At 43.5% G+C, this 20631-nt stretch overlaps 1 protein-coding gene across 1 annotated transcript in view; it reads right to left on the reverse strand.

Annotated features, from left to right (window-relative positions):
- Window positions 1-325: 325 nt before the first annotated feature.
- The window catches only part of LOC133115073 (band 3 anion exchange protein-like), a 24232-nt gene continuing 3926 nt past the window's right edge, over window positions 326-20631 (reverse strand). The window contains exons 5-21 of the mRNA XM_061224795.1: window positions 19578-19624; window positions 18908-19088; window positions 17629-17764; window positions 16135-16201; window positions 15355-15397; window positions 13489-13673; window positions 12830-13037; window positions 11611-11805; window positions 10247-10395; window positions 8421-8615; window positions 7563-7790; window positions 7097-7186; window positions 6269-6435; window positions 4031-4272; window positions 3060-3229; window positions 2316-2489; window positions 326-1121 (exon numbers count right to left, since the gene is read on the reverse strand). Coding sequence (XP_061080779.1) covers window positions 1044-1121; window positions 2316-2489; window positions 3060-3229; window positions 4031-4272; window positions 6269-6435; window positions 7097-7186; window positions 7563-7790; window positions 8421-8615; window positions 10247-10395; window positions 11611-11805; window positions 12830-13037; window positions 13489-13673; window positions 15355-15397; window positions 16135-16201; window positions 17629-17764; window positions 18908-19088; window positions 19578-19624 — 2555 coding nt within the window. The 3' untranslated portion in view covers window positions 326-1043. The remainder of the gene's footprint in view (window positions 1122-2315; window positions 2490-3059; window positions 3230-4030; window positions 4273-6268; window positions 6436-7096; window positions 7187-7562; window positions 7791-8420; window positions 8616-10246; window positions 10396-11610; window positions 11806-12829; window positions 13038-13488; window positions 13674-15354; window positions 15398-16134; window positions 16202-17628; window positions 17765-18907; window positions 19089-19577; window positions 19625-20631) is intronic.

A 20631-nucleotide genomic window follows, 5' to 3' on the forward strand; every position in this document is an offset into this window, starting at 1 on the left:
ATTTTAGATTTGTCTTAAAAATTAATTGCCTTGACCAGCAGCAAGGCTAGAGCCGAGCCTATTCCATTTCCCTTCCATAGAACATTCCGGAACCATGTCAGAAGGGCAGCATGCGGCAGCGTTTTATCACGTCTGGACAAGAAACCAGCAATAAGAGCTGCTGCAGATTTATCACAGTGAAGGGGGTCAACCTCTTCTGCCTAGTCGGTGCTACTTTAGGATTAGTTTGCAACATTGAATAGTTTATTTTTTCTTTTTCAGAATGGATGGGTTTGTCATCACTGGAATAAACATTTGAAGGTATACTGCAGCGGTAACCACAGAATGAGAGAAAAATCCACTTTTAATAGATGCATTATTAAGAAGCACATGCAGTTTGTCTCAAAAAACAAATACACACACCCACACACACATTCTCTTTAATTTGGTTTCCTTTGAAAATGCCTGGATATTGCGGTAGACCATGTCTACCATGATTTCAGCTTTGACATATTTACAGATCATAATTATGACATCCCATTCACACTCAAAATAAAGCACAAATAAGAATGGACAAAACATTTTCTTTTTTTTATGTCATCATATGCTGTCGATTCCTTATAATTCGAGACAATGCCCCAAGCATTCCTTGTGCAAGGTATAGAGTTTGAATGCTATACAAAACTAGAGCTATAAAACTCAGCTATAAAAAAATAATTCTACTGACAACTCACAACAACAAAAAAGTACTACTGCCCCAAGCCAACAATGAAAAGTAAAATATTTTGTGGCAAGCAAACATCATCATAATGAGCAAACAAAATAATTAATTAAATTAATGATAGTATGGTTAAAAAAAATGGCTAACCTAAAAATCCTAAAATGACAATTACATTTGTAATGCTCCATTTTTAATGTTTAACAAAAATGTTTGGGTCAATTTTGTTTTCATATCAGAATGCTAAAGACACCTATTTGAGTACCAGCCACGCAAAAAGCACCCCCCTTAGAAAAATGCAATTATGATTCTGTTGAGTTTTAAAGTACTTCTAAAAGACAGGTGTCTACGGTAGTGTGGACTCCGAGTACATATCCACCCCTATCTCTTCCTCCAGGTCCACCTTGACATCATCAGCATCCAACTGTGACACACCACAACAAAACACAAGGTTACAGCAGAACACTGGAACAACAGAACTTCTTCTACCACACATGATGAAGTCACGCCACATAATCAGTCATGTCTAAAATTTCCCTCGGGATGAATAAAGTATCTATCTATCTATCTATCTATCTATCTATCTATGTAAAGTGTAAAATATCTTCAAGATTAGAATCTGGGTTGTGAAGCAATCCATCATTAATGGAAAAGGATGTTTATCTCATTAGAAAGCCTCATTATTAGTGTTATTTTCCTATTGACCGCTCTGTTAGGGCCGAGTCATGTCTTGAGATTCTCACACTTGGCTTGATTTTTTGTGAAAGCTAAGCCTTTTCCCCCTCTATATCCTTAAGTGGGGATATGATATGGTCGATGAGCACTTGGTATGGAGTCTCACTGAAAGGAATGTGTGTCCCATTGAATTCTGAGCCACTTAATCCTAACAAAAATGGTTTTACATGCAATACTGACATAATTGATTCAATATGATTTTCATTTTTCTTGTTCTTGATGAGGCTACTATGTCATGCAGAGGGTGTAGAGTGCCTCAAATTAGGATTGGGCTCATAGTTTGTCTTTGGGTTGCTACGACTGTTACCAGCACAATCATATTTTCTGTATATGCTGTAGAAAGATTTATCTTACACGAGGACAGTAAAGCACTGTCATCTAATCTAAAAGTCAGTGTCACTAGTAGAGTATACTGCACATACATGCCTCAACGACTGTTTTAGTCTCGTAATGAACCATGCAATCTTTTTTTCCTCCAAAGTGGAACACACTAGCTTAACTAAGTTAATTTAAGTTGTCAAGCAAAAAGTATCTTACACCATTGGCAAATTGTGAAATTAGTAAGTCTCTAACCTTATTGGTAATCTTTTTGTCTCGCTGAGCAAAAAAGTAAAAGAAATAAGATTTCAAGTCTCACATTACATTACATTAATAGCATTTGGCAGACGCTCTTTTCCAAAGCGACGTACAGTTGATTCGACTAAGCAGGAGACAATCCTCCCCTGGAGCAATGCAGGGTTAAGGGCCTTGCTCAAGGGTCCAATGGCTGTACAGATTTTATTGTGGCTACACAAGGGATCGAACCACCGACCTTCCGTGTCCCAGTCATGTACCTTAACCACTATGCTACAGTGGAGTGTGAATAGTTGCTTCCGTTACTCACGCATTTCATTTCCCTGACAGTGAAGAGGCGGCCTGTCATGAGGATGCGGAGCGGGATGGTGAGGATGATGATGAAGGGCAGGGCCAGGGAGGCAGGGCTGGACTTCACCGCCCACAGGACCACCAGGGACACGACCTGGATGATAGTGAACAGGTGCATCCGCAGCGGTGTCACCTGAAACAGAGAAGGAAGAGAAACCAGGGAAGATTCAATGTGGAATAAGGGTGCATGTTTTGCAAAGGAAGAAAAGAAGGCGGGGGACGACAAGACGTCTGTTTAATCCTTTCCTCGCAGCTGGCTGCACTGAAAACTACAAATAAGACACTATTTTAATCTTATATTGAAACATAGAATCTCATTTCAATACTTTTTTTTGCTAAATAAGACAAAAAATATTGCAGATGATGTAAGAACATTTTACTAATTTCAAGATTTGTCAATGGGTGAGCAAACTTAAAACAAGCTCATTTCTTTCAACTTACAAGACTTAAATAACACTTTAAGGACACATTTCAGACACAGATGAAGTCTTAAAGTTAGAAAGTTAGATTCTCCATACAAAGCTTGATTTAGTCCAGGACTACATTTAATCTGCGTTTATGAAATGGCCCTAAGACTCATTACAAGACTAAAACATTTTTTAAGATATTTCTTTTTTTCAGTGTGAAATAGCATCATTGAATGTTTGTCTTGCACATTTTATCTCTAATGTAAGCAGCAGGGAAGCTGTAGAGTGGGCTGTACCATGGTGGCGTACGCATCCGAAGGGTAGTACTTCTTTGGGGTGAACAAGAGAAGAATGCGGTCCCATAGCTGGATCCCGTTGAGGGAGGTGATGCCCATGTACAGGAAGATCCCAAAGAGAGCCGTCATCGGAATCATCTTCAGGATGGGTTCCATCAGGATGGAAAGTCCTGGAAAGACAAGGTACGTGCATGGCCGCTGTTACGCCAGAAACATGGGGGCATCTTTTCCCTATCCAAAAAATGTCATAAAAAATCCATCTTTCCAGCTCTCCCTTTGCAAGGACCAGTAAACAAAAAATATTATGTTAATCAGCAGACACTGTAATCCACGAGGAGGTTCATGAGTGTAAACACAAAGGTTTGGTAAGGGGGAGGTGCAGCCCATATGTCAGCCCATAGGTCAGTCAGTTCATGTTTTTTTTAAATGTATATTTTACAATTCATTCCAGTTCTGTAAGGGTTGTCTTACCAAGAAACATCTTAAACAAGTAAAACCACTTCGCAAAGTAGAAGGGCAAACACCAGAACTGAACCCCAAAAACAGCAAACACATCAGGTAAAAAAAACTCCACAGAGAGAACCCTAAAACACCTAAAAAACCCGGCTATAGAGAGGAAACCCATCCTACATTGTCCGGCAAGTTGTGATACACAGTAACAGAAATTCGTTAAGAAATCGATTGTAAAAAATTAATTGGGGTGGATATTTTAAAACATGTTGAACCCACCCTCATTTGGGGCTGTTGCTCTTGTACAGGGGCCACCAAACCTGTTCCTGGAGATCTACCGTCCTGCAGGTTTTCACTCCAACCCTAACACAGCACACCTCATTCAACATCTAGAGAACTTTTCAAGCTGCTAAATTGGTGGAATTAGTTGTTGGAGTGAAAACCTACAGGACGGTTCATCTCCGGGAACAGGGTTGGGCAGCCCTGCTCTAGTAGATGGGAAACAGGGCGGTAGGACTCACCGACCAGCGTGGCCACCAGAATCCCGCTGACCCTCTGCTCCAGCACCTTCTCGATCTCGGCCTTGGGCCCCTTGCTCATGACAGTCAGGGCGTTGGCATGAGTAACGGAACGCACTGTGGCGGCACTCAGCCAGGGCACGCCAAAAATGGAGCTGATGCCGCCCATGACCACCAGGATCAGCAGATCAAAGTGAAAGCCCGACCCCTTCACCATCTTTCTCTCGGGCTTGCTCACGATCAGCCTGCCGTGAACAGTGAACAGACCGCAAGCAGTGTCATCCTTCGCCGCCTTATTGACGTTGTGTCAGTCATATACAGTACTGTGCAAAAGTTTTCGGCAGGTGTGAAAAAATGCTGTAAAATAAGAATGCTTTCAAAAATAGGACTGTTAATAGTTTTTTTTATCAATTAACAAAATGCATGAACAGAAGAAGTGAATGAACAGAAGAAAAATCTAAATCAAATCAATATTTGGTGTGACCACCCTTCAAAACAGCATCAATTTTTCTAGGTATATTTGCACACATTTGCAGTTTTTGAAGGAACTCAGCAGGTAGGTTGTTCCAAACATCTTTGAGAATTAGCCACAGTTCATCTGTGGATTTAGGCAGCCTCAAATGCTTCTGTCGCTTCATGTAATCCCAGACAGACTCAATGATGTTGAGATCAGGGCTCTGTGGGGGCCATACCATCACTCCCAGGACTCCTTGTTCTTCTTTACACTGAAAATAGTTCTTAATGATGGATAGATAAGTATCTGCCTGTACTTCTCGGCATTGAGGAGACTATTAATTCTGACCAAATCCCCGAAAAACAGCCCCAAACTTGCAAGGAACCTCCACCATGCTTCATTGTTGCCTGCAGACACTCATTCTTGTATCACTCTCCAGCCCTTCGGTGAACAAACTGCCTTCTGCTACAGCCAAATATTTTGACTCATCAGTTCAGAGAACCTGCTGCCATTTTTCTGCACCCCAGTTCCTGTGTTTTCGTGCATAGTTCAGTCACTTGGCCTTGTTTCCACATCGGAGGTATGGGTTTTTGGCCACAATTCTTCCATGAAGACACCACAGTAGATCTCCACACAGTAGATTGGTGTACCTGGGTCCCACTGGTTTCTGCCAATTCTGAGCTGATGGCACTGCTGGACATCTTCCGATTGCGAAGGGAAGTAAGCATGATGTGTCTTTCATCTGCTGCACTAAGTATCCTTGGCCGACCACTGTGTCTATGGTCCTCAACGTCGCCTGTTTCTTTGTGCTTCTTCAACAGAGCCTGGACAGGACATCTGGAAACCCCTGTCTGCCTTGAAATTTCTGCCTGGGAGAGACCTTGCTGATGCAGTATAACTACCCTGTGTCTTGTTGCAGTGCTCAGTCTTGCCATGGTTATGACTTCTGCCATTAAACTGTCTTCAGCAACCTCACTTTGGCTGTTCCTCACCCAGTTTTAACCCTCCTACACAGCTGTTTCTGTTTCAGTTAATGATTGTGTTTCAACCTACATATTAAATTGATGATCATTAGCTCCTGTTTGGTATAATTGGTTAATCACACACCTAACTATATGCCTACAAAATCCCTGACTTTGTGCAAGTGGGTGGTCACACCAAAGGGTGGTCACACCAAATATTGATTTGATTTAGATTTTTCTCACTTTGCATTTTGTTAATTGATAAAAATAAACTATTAATATTTCTATTTTTGAAAGCATTTTTTCTTTACAGCATTTTTTCACACCTGCCTAAAACATTTGCACAGTACTGTACATTGCAGTGGCTATGGTCCTAAATTATGGAATTTCCAGTCCCCGTGTTTTAAATTATATATTTATATTTATGTTTTTCATAACTAAAACAGGTTGCTCTGTATCACTCAAAGCAAAGGAACTGATACTTCCACCATTTAAATTTTAGATGAAGGATACATGTCTAGTTGGCATTATGTATTTTGTAATAAAATCTATGCATTTCAGTGAATTTGTGCCCATTTTCATGTGTCAGGTACTTTAGCTCCTCAAAAATACAGGTGGAAAATTCAGGTTCAGAAATGAAAAGTCCTTTGTATTTTGTTCCAATCCCCTGGATCTGCTAACTGGCACAATTCTTAGGCCAGGAGGTAGAACTAATTACTGAAAGCTGGCTAAATCAAACTAACAAATCTAAAATTCTTCTAAAATTGAATTAAGTCTAGGACTAGGCTTGGTCTATCGTTCGAGGAAGATGAAGACATGACTTACGTGGTGATCTGGGACTCGAGGAAGATGAGGATGAAGACCAACAAGGCTGGGACAAAGCAGGCAAACATCATCCAGATAGGGAAATCTCTATTCTTTCCAAGGGGGTGGATCAGCCAGCCCCTATCTGAGGGCCTGGTCACCGATAGGCCTTTGGGCACCGACAGTTTCTGCCCAGGAGAAGGAGGAGATAATTTCTCTCTCCTTCCATTTCATTCCATTTTCACTGCTTGGACGGGCTGTTTTTGTCTGCAGGGCAGACTCTGTCTCATAAACAGAGGTGTAAAGTCCATGTTCAGAAAGTAAAAGTCCTTGCCCAGTATAGTATTCCAATCACCTGGATTTGCTCATCCCTGGTGTAAAATCCAGCTATGACCAGCTTGAAATGACCAGCTACCCAGCTTGAGCTGGTCGAACCATATTAAGTATGTCGCTGGTCTGAGCTGGTCAACCAGCTACCAGCTGTTTCAAAACCTAGTATGAGCTGTTTTTTTCAGCAGGGATTAGTGCAATTGTTCAGCCTGAGGGTAGAACAATGGGTCAAACAAACAAACAAACAAACAAACAAACATATAGCAGAACTTTTACTTTCTGACCCCTGGACTTTCCACCTCTGCTCATAAGTACTATTACACGGCACCCTTGCCTTTACTGAGCTTCCTTCACACTAGTGGTGCTAAAAATATTTCATGCATCCAATTTTTATTTTTTATTTTTATTTTTTGGTATTTGCCACAAGTTCTGGCCTCCAGGTTGTACCACAGAAATTGTCATCTGAACATTGGAACTCTGAGTCTTACCGTAACACAGAATTAATAGACCACCACAAACCTGTGTGTAGGTATCTTCAATGGCGATATCAATAAAAACCATGATGAAAAGGGCAATGGGGACCCCGAAATCTCCAATCATTCGACGTATCTGAAGAGAAGCACATCATGAGGCTTGTTACAGAGTACTGTCAGATTAGCCAGTCAGCTTCTCCAGACTACACTTAAATAAACAGAGTAGATCCCTGTGGTCATCTTACTCATCCAAGTCCTGCTGACAGTGGTTGAGAATGCAATTTGTCATACGTACTTGTTTTTTCTTGATTAATCAGGCCCTGTCTCAAGCACATCAAGAGCTTTTACATTCCTTGACAGCTCATAGCATGATAGAATCTTCAATAATACAGCTGAATACTAGTGGCCGCAAAGACCAACAGAGTCTGGACATAAGGTCCACTAAAACAAATCAGTGAGTAATCTGTGGAAGGGATCATTAATGAATCATTTGAAAAGGACCAATGACCTACTGGACCAGGCAGAAAACGTCCATTCTTGAAATGGCGGAGGAAGAAGGCGATGAAGAAACATCCAAACATGAGGCACATGGAGAGCAGGGCAGTGTTTGGGTAGACGATCTTTTCGTTGTCTGTGCTGTTTGCATTACTTTTTATCATTTCATCTATGAGTTGGAAAGAATAGGGCTTAGAAGAGTTCAGATGATCGTAGTTCAGCACCAGGGGATGGGCTTGGAAGATCTGGATGCAAGAGGAGAACAGGTCAACTAACAAGAGAAAGAGTCACTGACTTTCCTGCAGTTCTCCGTGGACTGTAGGGTGTTAAATTATAACTGACTCCCCTATAGTACTGTGTGGCTTGTTGGGTGTAAAATATTATCTGGCTCTCCTGTGGTACCTTGCAGTCTATAGGATGTAAAATATAACAAATATAAATAATATATTACTAGCAATTATCTGGAAGGCACTTTTCTCACAACTGTTCAAATTGCTTATGCAAAATGCAAAGTACAAAAATATGAAAGAAGGACAGAAATTATTAAATGGAAATGAAATAATAAATGGGAAAGTGTAAGATAAAAGAAATATAGAGCAAAAAAATAGCAATTGCAACCCACTGCCCCATCATGCTACCCACTATGGGGCCTGTATGAGGGAACAGTCACTGGCTTTTGGGCAAGTCCATTGCAGCATACTTCAGCTGCAGAACTCTTTGGTAAATCAAAAGAATTGCAAAACATGTTTGATGGTACATTAAAGAATCAGGCACATATACATAGAAAAGATGGAGTGGAGGTGAACGGAGAGAGAGAGTGAGAGATTGATGTAGGCAAGAGTCGAGATAGAATGGGAATGGGGGAGGCGATGTACCTTAAAGAGCTTGGCAAAGGTCTCATAGATGAAAATGAGGGAGATGAGGATGGAGAAGATCTCTTGCGTGAAGCGGGAGATGAACTTGACCAGGAAGCTCCCCTCTATGCCCACCATCACCACCACGATGACCACCAGCCAGATGCCCACCCACACCCGGCCCACGATGTACTCAATCCCCCGGGCCTTACAGAACTGCATGGGCAAGGGTGGAGGGGGGGGGGGGGGGGGGGGGGAATCAATATGACAGGTCTATTCAATTCAATTTATTTTTCTATAGCACTTTTCACAGAAGACTATCACAAAGACGCTTTACAGAGTAACACTGAAGAGAATGAAACCTATCAGCCTTAAGCCCCCAAATAGCATATGAGTCCCCCTTATGGAGAGAAAAACCCTCAAATAGTGGTTAAAAAAAACAAAAAAACTCCCCAATGGAAAGAAATCTCAGGAGAAACCCGGCTATTGGGCCATGCCCATCCTCCGCTGGCCTATAAGTTTGATGTATTAAAGGAGTAACATGGTGGTTGGTCACACTTTCTAGGTTTTTATATGCAATTTGCAGAAGAGGGCATTTCAGAAACACAATGAAAGTATTAAATATGTCCATCCTTTAGTTTTGGATAAGTAAGCGTTTTACATTTATCGTCCTATTTTCAACCGGTTGAGAATGTTCTTCTTGTGTGCATCACTCCTCTTATCCCTCCCCAATAACTCACAGTTCTCATTACAACACCCAGACAGTTTGGGTGAACATTTATAGTGGCTTATATTATATTATAATATAGTGGAAATCTAGGCTTTGAAAAAAAGGTTTTAAAATACATTTAAATGATTGAATAATAAACCAATTATGCACATTTGTTTCTATTGCCTAAAGGCAACTGGCAAGTGTCACGATCGTGTAAACTAGTAGGTAAACTAGAAAGTCCGTATGGAGGGGTGTAGAGTCTGGCGTTCAGAGGGCAGGGGGATGAATTTGTAGCTCCAGGGTGTGTCGAAGCGTGGGCTGGACCACGGAGGAGCAGGACTGCCACAGTCCACGACCTCACATGTACCATACACAGGTGCTGTATATTCTCAACCCTACATATCACATCAGTGGACCCCTTTTAGCTCTAAAGTATAGAAATGAAAAAAACAGCAGGGTATTTAGTAATGCCTAAAGGTATTATGGCGGGTAGAGCAGTAAAATGGCTAAGGAACTGGGCTTGTAACTAGAAGGTTGCATGTTTGATTTCCAGGTAGGGAGCCACCATTGTACCTTTGATCAATACTGTATTTCCATCTGTATAAATGGATACTATGTAAAAATGCAGAAGTTGTGTCAGTCATTTTTGGATAATGATATCAGTAAGTACCAGCAATGTAATGTTCGGTGATTGAGGTGAAAAAAGGGATATTTCACCTCCAAGGGAATGTCCCTATAACTGCTCATTTCTAATTGGTATTTGGAAACGTCTGTATAACTGAAATATCCTTCATCGCATCACATACTGTAGACACTGTTTGGCCAAATATAAAATAAAAACAGGAAAATGTTTGTACCATTTAAAAACTTGGGAACTGCAAGCTCTGTTGAAACCAAAGAAATGACTGATGTATCACAACCTCAATGTAAGCAGAACATGAGGAGACCTACTGTTCTGTTCCTTTTTTTTGTTCCTACTGAGGAGTGGTTTTAACTCACTTGTTTTTTGGAGGCTCTTTCCCAATTTTCTACTGTTTTGCTATTTTCCTGTAAAGCATCTTAGTGACACCGTCTCCATTCAAAGCGCCATGGAAATGAACCGAATTTAATTGGCTCGAGTAGGAGACACACGTACTACATAGAAGGCGTCCTCGAAGACCAGCAGGGGCCCGGAGAAGCCGATGACCAACACCGGCTGGGCGGCAATGAAGCAGAAGATGATTCCCTGGATGGAGGTGGAGATCATGAGCTCGGAAACACCCATCCATCCTTCCGTCTTATCAGCTGCGGTGGAGAGTGGAGGTCACAGGTCAGCAGGTCAGCATTCAGCAGAAAAATGGTAAATGGCAGGCATTTATATAGCGCCTTTACCCAAAGCGCTGTACAATTGATGCTTCTCCATTCACCCATTCATACACACACTCACACACCGATGGCAATTGGCTGCCATGCAAGGCCCCGACCAGCTCGTCAGGAGCATTTTGGGGTTAGGTGTCCTGCTCAAGGACACTTTGACACAGGCCGGGCGGGGGATCGAACCGGCAACCCTCCAACTGCCAGACAACTGCTCTTACTGCCCGAGCCATGTAGCCGATGGCTCTACAGTCTCTAAACCTCTAACCCGTCAGGCAGTTCTCTGTGATGAAGACGTGTGCGCGCTCCTAAAGCTAATGTTAGGGGTGTCCAATGGCAGCTCTGCAGGGCTGCATCATCCACAGCCTTTTCTGGTTCCCTCTTTCAATCAGCAGCCAAGCCTTGGAAACAAGGTTTGTGGACTCTAGCCACTCTAGTGACTTAAATGAACCAATTAAAGGCTGAAAATCAAAACACCAAAAACCAGCAGATATTGCAGCCTTCCAGAACTGGACTGTTGCACCCCTGTTGTTGGTCTCTCGTGTTCAAGTCACACAACTGCTCTGCCCTGCTATCCTGGATGGATAACCAACGAGGGTATATCACCAAGCAGAGTTACAGCGGTTAACCCAGAACAGCTCTTTTTTTTTACTCAGTCCATGTTTCAGATTTGAGAGGGGTCTGGGTTTTATTCTGGGTTTATCCAGATAACTTTGTAATCCCACTGCTTTCCAGGCTGGGGTGATTACTGGTCTTCCTTCCTGCTGAAATGCCCATGAAGATAATCAAAGCCCTGGATAAGCTGAGCTGAGCTTCGTACTTGGAGACCCATATCCTTTTCTGCATTTCATGCAAAAACTTGTACATTATAAGTGTCCCTGTTATTTACAGCAGGGATCATCAAATTACCGTCCTTGAGGGCAAATAAGCTGCTGGTTCCTTGACCTAAGAGTCAGGTGTGAAGACAGTCTGGCCAATCAGCAACACACATATTTTTTTGGTCTGATCTATGAGCCAATTGGCTTAGGAGCATACAGCTAATTGACAAATTGACTACTCTGGTCCCCAGGTTTGCAGTTGCCCATCCCTGCCCTGTGTAAATACCCACCCCCACCCTCACCCCCGAGTGGTCATGCCCACGCTCACCCAGGAGTCCGCCGAAAGTAATGGCCGGAGACAGGGCAGCGAAGTAAATGAAGATGACGGCAGACAGGACCTGGATGTTGAGCCCGTCAGTGAAGTCGCTCAGGTATTTTGGGTAGCGTCTCTTGATGTCTTTGACCATGCCTCCGAAAGGCCAACCCATACGGGCCAGGGGGTCCTCCCTGGGCTCCACCGGGCCTTCAAACAAAGAGAAAACTTTACTGTCAATCATTTTCTTTTCCCATAATCACACTCAAAAAGCGGCGGCACGGATGGCGCAGTGGGTAGCACTGCCGCCTCACAGCAAGGAGGTCCTGGGTTCGAATCCCCGTCGGCCGGGGCCTCTCTGTGTGGAGTTTGCATGTTCTCCCCGTGTCTGCGTGGGTTTCCTCCGGGTACTCCGGTTTCCTCCCACAGTCCAAAGACATGCAGGTTAGGCTGATTGGAGAGTCTAAATTGCCCGTAGGTATGAGTGTGTGAGTGAATGGTGTGTGTGCCCTGCGATGGACTGGCGACCTGTCCAGGGTGTATTCCTGCCTTTCACCCAATGTATGCTGGGATAGGCTCCAGCCCCCCTGCGACCCTGTTCAGGATAAGCGGGTTCAGATAATGGATGGATGGACACTCAAAAAGCTCCCAAAATGCTATTTACTTTCCCCACTGTTGGCCTGACGGGGAGAAAATGAGGCCTTTTACCGAACAATCGTGGACTCAGAGTTACTGCTTCGATATCTGGGTGAGGCATTGATATTGTTCCCTGATATTGTTAATGCAAAATTAACTTTCTTTCATCAAAACAGTAAACAAACTGTATATGCTATAGAGTTTTTACTTTGATGGTGTGAATTTAAGGAAAAGGTTATAATATCCTCCTGAGACTTGGTTATTAATTTAAGTCCTCTGCAGGGGACATTGGTCTTTGGTCTTAATCTCAAGAACCATATATCTACTCTGCTGAAGTCTGCACAATTTTTTGATAGTACTGTATTTTCACTGCAATTTGTTTTTGTCATCCAAGACACACAATAACATATTATGTAAAAAAAATAATCACACACAATAATCTTTTGTATTCTGCTGGGTGTCAGGAGGACATAAGGGTCTCAAGTTTAACGTTATCTCATGAAGCACCCCAGGAGGTCTCGTGACTTGCTAGTGGGCACAGTTTGGGCATGTGCTGGTGTGGCACCCAGAGGGTGCAGGCTCCTGGGCCGGGCCTCACCTTTGGGCTTGTCTTTGAAAAAGAGCTGGGTGTCACTCGGGCGCTGTCGATCTCTGAGGAGCTTCTTCTGGAAGTCGATGATAGACTGGAGCATGACTTCATTCTTGATCTCCGTGGGCGGGACCACGATGCTGCAGTCCATGAAGTCTGCCATGGCGTCCGTCAGCTCCTTCTCGGAATCTGCCAGGAACGCCGCCGTGTTGAACACCTGAGGGGCAGAGTCAGCCTTCGGACCGGGGTCGCCAACAACTGCAGGTACTACAAATTATGCACTGTGTGTGAAACTAACCCTTTTGAGGAGGGAGAGGAGGAGAAGAAGATGGAAAAGAAGAAGGAGAAGGAGAAGAAGAAGAAGAAGGAGAAGGAGAAGGAGGAGAAGAAGAAGAAGAAGAAGAAGGAGGAGGAGGAGGAGAAGAAGGATGAGGAGAAAAAGAAGGAGGAAGAGGAGAAGAAGGAGGAGAATAAGGAGAAGAAACTGGACATTCATTTAATGGACTATATTCAAGCCATAAACCTCAAAGCCTTAAGGCTTCTCCTTCCTCTCTCATTCCTTCTCCCCATCTTCCCTTCCCTCTCCTTTCTAGTCCAGTCCCAGGCTCCTCCCTGCCTCCGTGTCTCTGCCCCCTCTCCTGTTCTCGGTTCATCCCCCTCTCTCTTACCCTATCGGTCAGTAGGGCGGCCATGGAGCGGCCTGACTCATGGTAGTCCATGGTGGCCTGGGCCGGCCCCACCATGACGAAGACGAAGCGCACGGCCACCGAGGCCTCCAGGGCCGTCTCCATGACGACGGCCTCGCGCAGACGCACAAAGGCCAGCACGGGCTTCTTCAGGAAGTCCAGCGCCCCTGTCGCGTGTCAATCGAACAGCCGTCACTCAAAACCACAGGTTTTTCTTTTTTGCATATTAGATCCATTTATGTCGCTGGGTATTTTACAGTAGCAACGTCTAGATTACAATCCCAATTCCCAACCCCTTATACCAGTGGGAACCAACCCTGTTCCTGGAGATCTACCGAGATCTAGATCTGTAATGTGATTCATTAGTGTAGATCAGTGGAGGCTGGTGACTTCCAGAATTGAGGAGGCCATTTTTTTCCGCTTGCTCACTTCACTCGCGATGGAATGTTCCCTGTTCTCTTATCTGTCTTTGTGCTGGCCAAAGGCATACTATTTGGAGTGTAAGCTACAGTCAGAAAGTTCTGGCTGATGAAATTCATTGTGCAGAGCTTAGCCTTGTGCCTTCCTGAAGAAATGACATTGCTGTAAGTCTATGAGCCTGCCTGATAATTAAGCTGAGAAATGACATTTGGATGTAATATAAATGCCAAGTGAACATGTGTAAAAGGCAGGAATTTTAATTATGTAGTTAAAAACAATTTTGTTTAGCTTACATTTTTCATTCTTCTACAGCTTCAACATGTAATCACCAATTTAATCAAGTTTAGCATATAAAAAAGATAAGATAACACTTTCTTTATCATATGTAGTTTTATTCAATATATTTAATATAAAATATGTAAAAATATGGTTCCAGTTGGCTTTATCTAACGTTAACGTTATCCACTAGAGGGCAGCACTCTATTCGTATTTAGAGTGAATTTCCTCACAGAGCAACAATTCGGTAATTTGATATGGAAGATTATTAAATTGACTTGTAATAAAACGAAATGGACTACATTAAAAAATAAAACTGTTCAATAAATCCCAAATGGTGTCTAACATGACCTATTGAATGTCATTCTCACTCCCTAGTATCTGGAATCTGCATATCTCCAGCCCAAGATCTCAAATTGCGCTAGAATCTCGCCGACTTCCGAGGTAGTTTTAAGCAAAAGTGTTTGGCCAAATGAGCTATAAACTCCAGGGATGATAGCCAGGGGTGTTCTCTAAATTTCCTGAAAAGCACAAGATAGGACACTCGTAGCCACTATGGCGAGTGTTTGTTTGACTGAAGTGACTAGCGAATTCTCAAAATGGCTTCTGTGTTGAATAGGAAAGGAAAGGATAGTTGATTCCAAATGAACCAGTAGCATGTGATTGGACGAACAAAATGTCAATCTTTCAGCCCTGGACACAATGCATGGTGAGGCCAGGCCTCCGTTGCCCACCCATTTTCAGTGATCTGGCCAATCACATATTGGCATGAAAAAAAATGCATTACATTGACTTCTATGAGAATCTCATTTCCTAGGGGAGGCCTGGCCTGGCCTGGCCTCCCTTAATACAAACTGATAGGGAAATCTGGCCTGTTGCTTTACAATTGCAATATTGGGTTTTAGCCATGGGAAAATTTAGATTTATGAACAAAACTAAAATAATATGAATATAAAAAATAAAAAATATGTTTTTTGTTAAAATAAATAAATAAAATAAATATATTTATTGTTTTTTTTAAATCTCTCTCTTCTCTCAAATTATTGGGGAGGCCAGGCCTCCTCCACCTCTATGGAGGAGCCTCCACTGGTGTAGATATTTGTCATTCCTAAGCCTTGTGTCGTGGAGAGTTTATGGCCGTCTCTCACTCACCTGAGAGGACCACTGAGGCCTCCAGACTGCCTGCTGCATCTCTCTGTCAGAGGGGGGTCAAAGGTCAAAGGTCAAACAACTGTAGAATACCTAAGCACAGCTGACAGCTTGGGAGGATCGATATTATTTATGGGAACTATGCAATACCAGTAATATCTAACACAAGTCTATGCAGCAATCCATGAATATTTTCCACCAAATGATAACGAACTACTACAAACTCATCCAGCAGTTCATTTATAAAGCTGTCAACACAGCACAGTGTAATGAATTCAACATGAAGAGTCTTGGAGAAGTGCAAATTGGATCAATTGCAGACATCCCACCTCTCCCGGAAGGTACGGCAGTCTCCCGGAATTGAGCACCTGCTCCCTGATACTCGCGAGCGGGCAGAATTCTCCCACAAGTCGGCAATGTGCACCAAAGGCAAAGTTTAGAAATGAGCATAATCCTGTCACGAATTGACGGACAATCGCAAATTAAGGAACCGAAAAGTGTTAATAAAGGAACTGAGCAGCCCCGCCTCAGTCGGTTGGTCTGCCGAAACTATTTTTGGCGTGGGATGTGAGTGGGATGTCTGCAAATGCATTCATCAGAGTGAATTTGACTGTCTTAAAACCAAGCATTTTCCTGTACTGAATATGGTACTTCATATTAAAATTCAGGGATTTCTGCGTGTAGTTAACTGTTGTTATTTCACTGCGTGTCTGTGCTTTGTTGGTCACTACACAGTGTTGCTTTGGTGATAGGCAGGTTGACAGGGTTGTAAGTGTTGGTTACCTTCTTGGTGACAGAGAAGACTTGCATCTCTATTCCAGATGACGCTTCCGTGTCCTGGTTAGACTGGCTGCAGAGATCGAGTCGTATTGTAACATGTACAGGCCTCACTGCATCACAGACTGATTCCTCAGTGCTGACTCACAGGTTTTATTGTGTGCAACAGATGTAATGAATAAGCCAGCATGGAAATAAGCAACCACTGGAAACGGTAAGAGGGCTACTGTAGCGTTTGTTCAGCAGTGACTGATTATGACACAGAAAGCTTCTGGATAAACTGAGACACAGAAGTTGAGAGAAACTTGGGGAATCCAATGGTCCAGTAAAGGAACAGTACAGGATGCGTTGAAGCGCCTTGCAAGTGAGTGTGTCCAGGTACGTATAAGTGCAATACAGGTGAGTGTGTGTGTTTGTATGTGTGTGTGTAAAAATAGTCCAGGTGAGCACGTATACACAGGTGTGTGTGCGTGTGTGTTTGTGAGTGTGAGTGCAGTACAGATAAACACATAGTCACAGGTGTGTGTGCGTGTGTGTTTGTGAGTGTGAGTGCAGTACAGATAAACATGTAGTCACAGATGTGTGTGTGTGTGTGTGTGTGTGAGAGAGAGAGAGTACGGAACAGATGAACACGCTGTCACAGGTGTAATGGTAAATTGTAAATGGGTGTGTGTGTGTGTGTGTGTGTGTGTGTGTGTGTGTGTGTGTGTGTGTGTGTGTGAGAGAGAGAGAGTATAGTACAGATGAAAATGTCGTCACGGGTGTAATGGTAAATGGTTGTGTGTGTGTGTGTGTGTGTGTGTGTGTGTGTGTGTGTGTGTGTGTGTGAGAGAGAGAGTACAGTACAGGTGAACACACTGTCACAGTTGTGTGTGTGTGTGTGTGTGCGTGTGTGAGAGAGAGTACAGAACAGATGAACACGCTGTCACAGGTGTAATGGTAAATGGTTGTGTGTTTGTGTGTGTTCAGTACAGATGAACACCCTGTCACAGGTGTAATGGTAAATGGTAAATGGTTGTGTGTGTGTGTGTGTGTGTGTGAGAGAGAGAGTACAGTACAGATGAACACGCTGTCACAGGTGTAATGGTAAATGGTAAATGGTTGTGTGTGTGTGTGTGTGTGTGTGTGTGTGTGTGTGAGAGAGAGAGTACAGTACAGATGAACACGCTGTCACAGGTGTAATGGTAAATGGTAAATGGTTGTGTGTGTGTGTGTGTGTGTGAGAGAGAGAGTACAGTACAGATGAACACGCTGTCACAGGTGTAATGGTAAATGGTAAATGGTTGTGTGTTTGTGTGTGTTCAGTACAGATGAACACCCTGTCACAGGTGTAATGGTAAATGGTAAATGGTTGTGTGTTTGTGTGTGTTCAGTACAGATGAACACCCTGTCACAGGTGTAACGGTAAATGGTAAATGGTTGTGTGTTTGTGTGTGTTCAGTACAGATGAACACCCTGTCACAGGTGTAATGGTAAATGGTAAATGGGTGTGTATGTTACCTGCGCTTCTGCAGCAGAGCCCTCAGCAGGTTCTCACGCTCGCCCTGCTGGATCTCTCTCCTGCTCGCCAGCTCATCCACCACCTTCTCAGCCACGGCCGAAAGGCTATTCTCACCCAGGTCCAGCAGGAACACGCCTGAGCATGGCACCGGTGCCCAGGTACCAACCGCAGCGAGGAGGGAGGGAGGGAGGGAGAGAGGAGTGTGAGGGAGTGAGGAGACATACTAACAAACAACCGCGTGGGGTGTACTCACACACCCTTGTTCTTGTCTCTGTACTGGAAAACAAAGCCAGTCTTGACTTTAAAGGAATGTGCATATAAAACAACGCATTAGAGAACACTAATGTATATCCCAGACACATTCTAACTCAGTATTCACCTAGCAGAGTCTCTGCCCAGCACAGCCCGGCTATACCCAGCACAGTATATACCAGGGGTAGGCAACCCTGGGCCTGATCCTGGTTTTTGCTCCATCCAATCCTTCAAACTGGGTTCATTATGATGGCCATGTGACCATTCAGGATATTCCGTATATACCTATGGCAGTCTGTACCCAGCATAATCATTACATAGAGTAGTCTGTACTGAAGACCTTCTGACTGAAGGCAAAGGTATTCTATATTTCATAAGAAAATAGAAAACTTTACTATTAACACCACCTTGTGGTAAATGTATTAATAACAGGTCTCAGTCCTGGAAAACTGAGAAAACTATAGATAGGAACTGGCCAGCTTCAGGCATGGAGGAAAACCCTGAAATGAATTATTATTTTGATATTATTTATTTACTTTCATTTAAGCAGGAAAGCAACCCGAGAACTCAATTTTATTTTTATGTGACCACCTTCAATCAAAGTAGGTCGGAAGGCAAGAGACTGTGTAGCCAATCAGATGTAAGGGGTAAGTAAGTAGGCCATCTTTATTTTGAAGTTGTCGGGGGTGGCCAGATGGTTTAATGGGAATACTTTTACCAGGGTTCACACTCCCACTTTTTGTAGGGTTCCATGGGACCACATTAAGGCGCAACCTCAGTCTGGACGTCACCTTTGACCCAATCTTTCTGCTCGGGCAGTGGATTTTGGGTTTGGTCTGAAGGGAGTGTTGGGGGAGGGGGGAGTATTTGGGGTTTGAGTGCATACAGGGCAACCCACACTTCTTCCAGCAGCAGCTAGTCTTCCCCAAGTCTCCCATCCAGGAGACGTGACCAAGCCAACATCTGCTCGCCTTTGACACTGACGTGGGTGCAATGGCGTATGACTGCGTCACTCCCCCCTCTCACCTGAGGACATGGCTCTGCGCAGCTGCACCAGGCTCTTGAAGGTCAGGTAGGAGATGTGTGAGGGGCCCCAGACCCCTGTGTTGGGGTCGTAGCTCTCTTCGTAGCCCACCCATCGGCCCGTCTCCTGCCAGTAGCCCTCCTGGTTCCCGTTCGTCTTGTACTCATTCAGCTCCACATAGGCCTGGAGGACAGAGGCAACTTCAGTACCACAGATATCCACAACACGAATCTGCTGCCACATTGCCACCTTGTGGCTCCTACACGCCACTGCAGCACGTGAGAACTAATTTTACAGTTGTTTGCAGACTGCACCAGACCTTGGTCGAATACATATTAGGAATAATTTGCAAAAGCAACATTTTTCCCATTTTCTTTATACTGGTAAAAAAGAAATTTGACTGCCGTCAGAAGGTATAGATTGTACGTTTACTCCCCCAAGGTGGCTCCGGATCAGGTGCGCTAAGTTTAAATATTTTGTCATTCTTCGCTAACTGTTCTATTACGTTTTTATTATTATTAGCTATTATTTTATTATGCTTGGAAAGCACTTTGAGCTGTATTTTAATGTATGAAAGGTTCTATGTAAATTTATAATTTATTTTAAATAAATTATAATATTATAATTTGTTATAATATTTATAATAAAGCTGTTTTCATTATCATGACGTACCAGACAGTCTCCTCTGGAGTTGGCGTTGGTGTTGAGGTTCAGAGCGGCTGAAACACACAGAGAAAATGTTGAACACTGAGGCCTGATCTGTCCATCTGCTCTCTGGCACCCCGTCAAAAATCCTCAGGCAGTGTAGGGGCAGCCTGTAGCCTCGTGGTTAAGGTACATGACTGGGACCCACAAGGTCGGTGCTTCGATCCCCACTGTAGCCACAATAAAAGCAAACAGCCCTTGAGTAAGTAAGCCATTAACCCCACATTGCTCCAGTGGGTTTGTATCCGCCTTAGTCTAATCAACTCTAAGTCACTTTGAATAAAAGTATCAACAACCTAACATGTAATGCAATGTTCAGTCCAAACACTGATGCACCTCCCAAGACAAATGTATGAATGCCCTCAAACTGCCATGCTGTGTGGATTTATCCCTACCATCAATGTCTTTTTTCTGTGCCCTTAGTGATGATAGCAGACACATCTTACATTTTCATATGTATCAATACACAGGAAATATAGAAGTCAACAAATGTAGGTTGTTCTGAACACTGAAACCGTCAGTCCTTGTTGCTAAGGTTTTAAATATGTTTCTGTATATTTTGTGATCAATATTTTATGGATAAAATTAAACACTATTTTGCAACTTGTCAGTGAAATGGCCGAAAAAGAGCCGCTTCACTCGTGTCTACGTCACATCACGAAAGCTTGTGCGGCTCTAGCTTCTGTTCCAGCGTGCCTTTAAGAGCAGAAGTCGGCACAGAATCCCAAAACGGATCGCCCCTCACTGTGCACCCAAACCATCGGGGTCATCACCCACAGCCCCCCACCCCAAAGTCAGCAGAGCCAATAAACATTACATTACATGTCATTTGGCAGACGCTTTTATCCAAAGCAACTTACCGTTGATTAGACTAAGCAGGAGACAATCCTCCCCTGGAGAAATGTAGGGTTAAGGGCCTTGCTCAAGGGCTGTGCGGATCTTATTGTGGCTACACCGGGGATCGAACCACTGACCTTGCGGGTCCCAGTCATTTACCTTAACCACTACGCTACAGGCTACC

The sequence above is a fragment of the Conger conger genome, chromosome 16, assembly GCF_963514075.1.
Source record: "Conger conger chromosome 16, fConCon1.1, whole genome shotgun sequence".
Classification (NCBI taxonomy): Eukaryota; Metazoa; Chordata; class Actinopteri; order Anguilliformes; family Congridae; genus Conger; species Conger conger.